The sequence below is a fragment of the Anser anser genome, assembly GCF_964211835.1.
Source record: "Anser anser genome assembly, chromosome: 21".
NCBI lineage: Eukaryota > Metazoa > Chordata > Aves > Anseriformes > Anatidae > Anser > Anser anser.
Window position 1 is genome coordinate 7,210,421 of NC_139742.1, and position 5,848 is coordinate 7,216,268.

General features: G+C 47.6%; 1 protein-coding gene across 1 annotated transcript; it reads right to left on the reverse strand.

The window, feature by feature from the left end:
- Positions 1-579: 579 nt before the first annotated feature.
- On the reverse strand, positions 580-5,772 carry LOC310885101 (splicing factor C9orf78). Its single transcript, XM_083808001.1, has 9 exons — positions 5,623-5,772; positions 4,568-4,627; positions 4,020-4,071; positions 3,743-3,813; positions 3,489-3,566; positions 2,794-2,991; positions 2,276-2,412; positions 1,431-1,529; positions 580-991 (listed from the first exon to the last, which is right to left on the reverse strand). The coding sequence occupies exons 1-9, from the start codon at positions 5,703-5,705 to the stop codon at positions 900-902; spliced, it is 870 nt and encodes a 289-aa protein (XP_083664127.1). The 5' UTR covers positions 5,706-5,772; the 3' UTR covers positions 580-899.
- Between the last annotated feature and the right edge of the window lie 76 nt (positions 5,773-5,848).

Genomic DNA, 5,848 nt, shown 5'->3' on the forward strand with positions numbered 1-5,848 from the left:
ATCCCCCCAGGCCTGGGGAGGTGCTCAGGAAGCTGCGCCCAGCCCAGAAAGAAAAAAAACATTTGTGACAGCTTAAAAACACTTTTATTGTTTTTAAATTCAAAGTCTTGCCTTCAGGCTCCCCCACATGACAGTTCCTGGCTCGCAGGCTGCAGGGCCTCTCCCCCAGCTGCCCAGGGAGCTGAAATGAGACGTTCCTCGGCCTCCACGGGTACAGCCCGAGCCGAGCTTCTCCCTGCTCACAGCTACCATAAAATGCAGTGAGCTGCTACAGAGGTCTACAGGCAGAAAAATACAAAATGCCACGCACAGTACAGAGTCCGTAACCCACGTGCCGGGTGCCTGCTGTCACTCCTCGTGCTGTGACACGACCCAGCAAGGCAGTGCCAACACTGGGCTCCTGCTGGAGCACCCGCGAGCCCAGCTGAGGAGCAGCAGCACCGAGCTTGCTGCTATCTATTGCATTATGTGCAGCAAGGGCCCGTGGAAACAAAGAAGCAGCATTTTACAAAGTTGCATCCCCCCCCCCGAAGCGGCTTTAAACCTTCCCTTCATATTCACAAGGCAAACAGCACTGCTGCTTTTAAAATATCTTTTTTTTCCACATTTTTAAGGTATAAGAATCTGTAAAAGCAATGTTTTCCCACTAAAAAAAAAAAGAAAGCTCACAGTTTTATAAAAGAAGTTTTATAACTGAAAATAAGTTATATACAAGATTTTACCGACCAGAGTTCACAATCACCTGCAAACTGATTCACTACAAGATCACAAGAAAAGGTTTGTAGTTAACACCAGGATGTGAAGGCAGTGACTCTCCCCACCTCTGTTTCAGGTCAGTGACACAGAATTCTTTATTAGTAGAAAACAAGAACCTCTGCAAAGACTTCAGTCCACGTTCATCAGTATCGCCTGTTCATCTTCTTGAACTTCTCATAGTGATAATCGTCGGTTGCTTTTTCATTGGGTGGACGTTTGCGATTTGGAGGAGACCCTTCAAACAAAAGAGGAGGAAATAACACTTCCTGTCCTTTCACATATGCAACAGAAAGGAGTTTTAATTCTACCACTTCCCTTATGAACTCCACAGAACTACAGCCCCTTGCTATGAGAAAAGTTATTCCTTTAGCCACCCGTGCCCCTAAATCTAGCGCCCCTTTGTCATGCCAGCAAACCCTTGTCAGTCAGCGTGGCCAATGTGTTTCAGTTCTGACCTCTGCTACTCCACCTTTAGGAATCCCTAAAACATCCTCCATCCTGTGTGACCTGCCGTGGGTACAAGTGTAACTGCCTCCTATGGACTTCAAATACAGATTGCTCCATTTCCCCACTAACTCAGGGCACCCAAGAGAAGAGAAATCAAGAGCAGCTAGGTCAGTTCTCTGTTACATTTCAGCATCTTCCTCTTACGACACTTCAAGTTCGGAACTTACGCTCGGGTTCTGGTCTCTCTGTATCCCCCACTCTCAGAGGACGGGGCTTTGGCTCTTCTTTATTTCTTCTCACTGGTGCATTTAGCTCCTCGTGATAAACTGAAGGAAGGAAAACATCAGATAAGGAACATTTCAGTTGTGTTATTTAGACAGACATATTTCTATGGTATTTGTTACAACTGATGTTCAGCGGAAAGAACAGAACAAGCATTCTTGTAATTGGTTTATATGGATAATCAATGCATGCAAGATGGGATACAGCAAATTTCAGTAGCACTGTTTAATCAGAAGTGGTCCAAAGATTCTTCATTTCCTTTGGAACACACAAATCTGACTCCAAATCACCTCTGTAGGCGTGGTTAGACACAGTAGAAGGCTGCCTTTCCTCCAGATGGCTGCAGTATGAGCGTCTCTCCCGGAAATTAATTCCCATCTCCTGTCTAGTAAGATCTGTGTATGCTTGACCACCTGTGTGCTTTGGCAGCCCAGAAAATTGATTCTCTAAATTATAACCCATCATTTATAACCACAGACAAGGCAGGCATTTACAGCACACGTTCACGAAACAACTTAAAGAAAAAGTCTGGAAATTTATGAGGCACTGTCAACTGGGAGTTCAAGAGCAGAAAGTTAGGCCGTAAGTAATAATCCCCTCTCCTTGCTGATGGATGGAAAAAACAGGCCAAGCCACATGGGGTCTATATGAGCATCCCAGAGAAAGGAATCAGCTGCTTGTGCTGATCCATGAACTAATTTCTCCTGAACCAGACTCCATCCCAGCTGACCGATTTTCTTTAGGAGAGGAGCAGGTCACACCTGGGTCAGGAGAGCTACGGGAGACTTACATCTGTTGTGCTGGACATAGTTAACAGCCATGTTTGTAGGAACAAAGGAAGTTTCACTGTCTTTCTTTTTGTTCTGCTGCTCTGCCAGCAGCTTGGCCTTCGCCTCTTCAGTCGAGATGATGTTTTTTATTTTTGCACTAGAAGAAAAACAAAGAAAAAATATTCATATTTAAAAACAACACCAAAATCATATTTAAAAAGAGTAACAGGCAAAGGAATTATCCTGAGCATATGGATTTGGGTGTAGTAATAGCATTGCTATTGTATTTAATACGCTTTTTGAGAGAGAAAGCAGTGCTATAGAAACTTTGATGCTTAGATGCTTTGTTTCAAAGGCAAAAGGGAAGCTCACATCTGCTGAACACCTCACTAATCCAGACCAAGGCCGAATCCCACCACAGAGCGAACTGGGAGCTGTGTAATCCAACCACCCCACTGCTCTGCCAATTGACAGTTTCTAGTCACGGTGCTCCTCCTGGCAATTCAGGCCATGACTAACAGGTCTGTGAACAACATACTCAATTCCCAGGTCCACTTCAGGGATGCCACTTAGCATCTGGTTGGACAGCATCTCTTCAGTCTTCTTGGCAGAGGAGACACGGATGTTCTCTGGCAGCTCGTACAGAGAGTCCTCGGCATTCTTAAGCTTCACCTTCTGCTCCTCATTCTCCACAATTCCTTTCCTCTTCTTCAGCTCTGTCTCAATGTACTTCATCCTAAAGTGCAGCACACAAGGGACATGTAGTATTTAGTTCTGTTTTCTGTACTCTATCCCAACACTGCTGTGCACAGCTGCGAGCGCTCTGTGAGCGCTCAATGGCTGGGAGGGAGGAATGAATAATCTCTCCAAAAGTACTCAGCTAACATCAACTGCATGAAACAAGGTATTTTCAGCTCTGTCCAAGAAACGATCAGATCCTCCGAGCTCTTTCACAACCAGCAAGGAAGGCAGCTGCTGGTATTTAATGCTACCGTACTGGCTGGCTGACTGGCACCTCCTAGCTTTGCCCACGAAAATGCCTTCTCGAGTCTGGCAGCCAAAAGGTGAAAGAGCAAGCGAAGGTTTCTGTGAGAATCAGAAAGACGTTTTGGGAACACTCAGTATTGAAGATAGGAGAAGAAAAAAAAAACACACACACACACACACAACAACTGTGAGAGGACACCCAACCCAGAATTCAACATCACAGACGTGCCATGCAGCTCAACTTACATGTCAGCATCTTCATCTCGCCTGTTGGTTTCAGCCGAGAAGGAAGTTCCCAAGTTGAGATCTTCCTCTTCATTAATCCTAAATGGAAACCACAGTGCTACAGTTGTTTGTTGCTTGTTTTAACTAATTTGACAAGTTAACATAGCAGTAGCTAGCCAAGCTGAATTATATTAAATTCAGCAACATCTGGTCAGTTTATTGCTGTGTCTTAATATTAGTCCAGGGAAAGGTCTTTGGAGCTCACACGCACCCACCTGTCCTTGCCTCGTTCTTTCAGTTTCTTCATGTCCACCATCCCCCCAGATTTTATCTTAAATGGGTCATCCTGGAATTTAAGAAAAAAAATGAGAAACCCTGAAGCTTCCCTTCAGTTTACTCCTAGTCTTCAAAATCTGAATGAAAACAAAAATGATTGAGCTGTGACATCAGGCCTATTCCACACCAGACTGCCACAGCGACCCACTGCACCACACCGATGTTCTCACATCGTTACAGCTTAGCAGTGAGGTGGTGAAAGTATCTAGAACTTACCACAAGCGTCGCTTCTTCTTGCAGCTTCTCTCCCACAAGCAGAGCTACAGCGCTAGTCAGTGAAAGTAAAAAAATATAAATCAGTAGAATTAAACATATTACCAACAATACCATCTTTGTTCGTCCTTCACCAAATCTAACAGACGATCTCAAACACAGTGACAGTAGGTAAGAGAGGAGAGAGGGAAGTTTGGATGCAGATGTGAAAGGGTCCAACTTACACCTACCATTCTGTTACGTGCACTGGACAGACGTAATCTGATTAAATGCATTTCATGACAAATCCCAATCTTACTCTTCTTCCTCATGGCTGGGACACAGAACAGATTTTGTACGCTAAACTGACATGGTGTGTCTGTAACTGACTCACCCTCTTTTCCATCCTCAGGATTTAACATACAAAATCCTCTATCAGTAATGTACTTTTGGCACTACTGGACAAGTAACTGTTTCTATGGAAAGGAGGCACGTGGCAATAGAGAAATTTACTGTTATATTAAACCACCAGACAGAGCACATCCTCACACCCCTGGTGCTACAGCCCTTACCTCACCCCATTGGGTCGCTTTCTGAGGCTCTGCACTTCTTTGGCTTCCTCGAGTTTTAACCTGAAGAAAAAACATTGGACTTAGTACTTGATGCTTTGGTTTTAATTACCTTAGTTTGATTTCCTGCATTTACATATTAGTGCCCATCTACTCTTCTGGTTACAGATTAAGTAGATATTTTATATTTTACTTTATTAAAAGTTTTATTAAAGAGATCAGAAGAAACACATGGGCTGTCCCTCCAACACATCTTCCCTCAGCTGAGGCACAAAACATCCAGACACCGAAAGAGTTTAAGAAGCCAACATGGGAAATGCGAGCCAACAACCCCTGCTTCTGATTTCGTTTTGTTGAGATCTCCAGACAATGAAGATCTCCCTCACAAGACAGAGGGTCGCCTTGCACGAGGAGCTAACACGGGGCTCCTTTACTCCTTCAACCGCCCACGTGAGCTAACACAACAACGCAGTCGGTGCCCTGAAGAATGGGGACAACCAACAGCAAAACCAACGGCAGCCCTCAGGTGAAGATCTATCGGCGCATCAGGGAAAGGTTCGGTGAAAACTTAAATCCAGGGCTCTACGCTCATGTTATCGATGTTTTCAGGCACTGAGGCGCCTCCTAAGGAGGCACACCTTTCGCTGCCTGTCACCAAGGGCGCCCCAGGAAACCCCTCACAGAAGTAAACCACCACCGGCAAGGTGCTGTTGGGCTGCGGGGGTAACACACCGCCCGCAGCTGCCGAGTTCCGCGGGGTGCAAGCGCAGGGACGGGCACGGCGGGGGGGGGGGCCGCGATACGACGCGATACTACGCGATAGGATGTAGCGTGACGTGATATGACGCAGTGTGACGCCGCGCAGCGAGGCCGTGACGCGACACAACGGCGTCGCGCGGCGGTATGACGCGACGCTGCGGCGCGGCAGCGCGATGTGACGCCGGGACGCCGCGACACGACGCGATATGACGCGATATGCCGCGATATGACATCACGGCGGCGCGGCGGGCCCGGGCGGCGCTGTTAGCCCATCTCCCCCGGCGTTCCCGTGCTCTCACCTGACCTCCCTGGCCAGCTCCTCGTCCTCCTCATCCTCCTCGGGCTCCTCCCTGCGCCTCCTGAACGACCTGGCGGCCGCCATGCCGCCCCTCCCCTCTCCTACCCCCCCCCTCCGTCGCGGCGCGATGACGTCACGCAGCCGCGCCGACACCGCCCCTTCCGCCAGCACTTCGACCTGGCAAAAAGAGGGGCGTGTCCCCCTCCCTCCGGTCCGGGCGCGCCCCG

What these genes read in the sequence shown, in the direction of transcription:
- LOC310885101 (XM_083808001.1), bottom strand. Translation starts at nt 5,705, where the DNA reads ATGGCGGCCGCCAGGTCGTTCAGGAGGCGCAGGGAGGAGCCCGAGGAG. An exon ending in AAAGAACGAGGCAAGGACAG is followed by an intron (nt 3,567 to 3,742) that starts GTGGGTGCGTGT and finishes GTTTCCATTTAG; the next exon opens with GATTAATGAAGAGGAAGATC. An exon ending in CTATGTCCAGCACAACAGAT is followed by an intron (nt 1,530 to 2,275) that starts GTAAGTCTCCCG and finishes TCCTTCCTTCAG; the next exon opens with TTTATCACGAGGAGCTAAAT.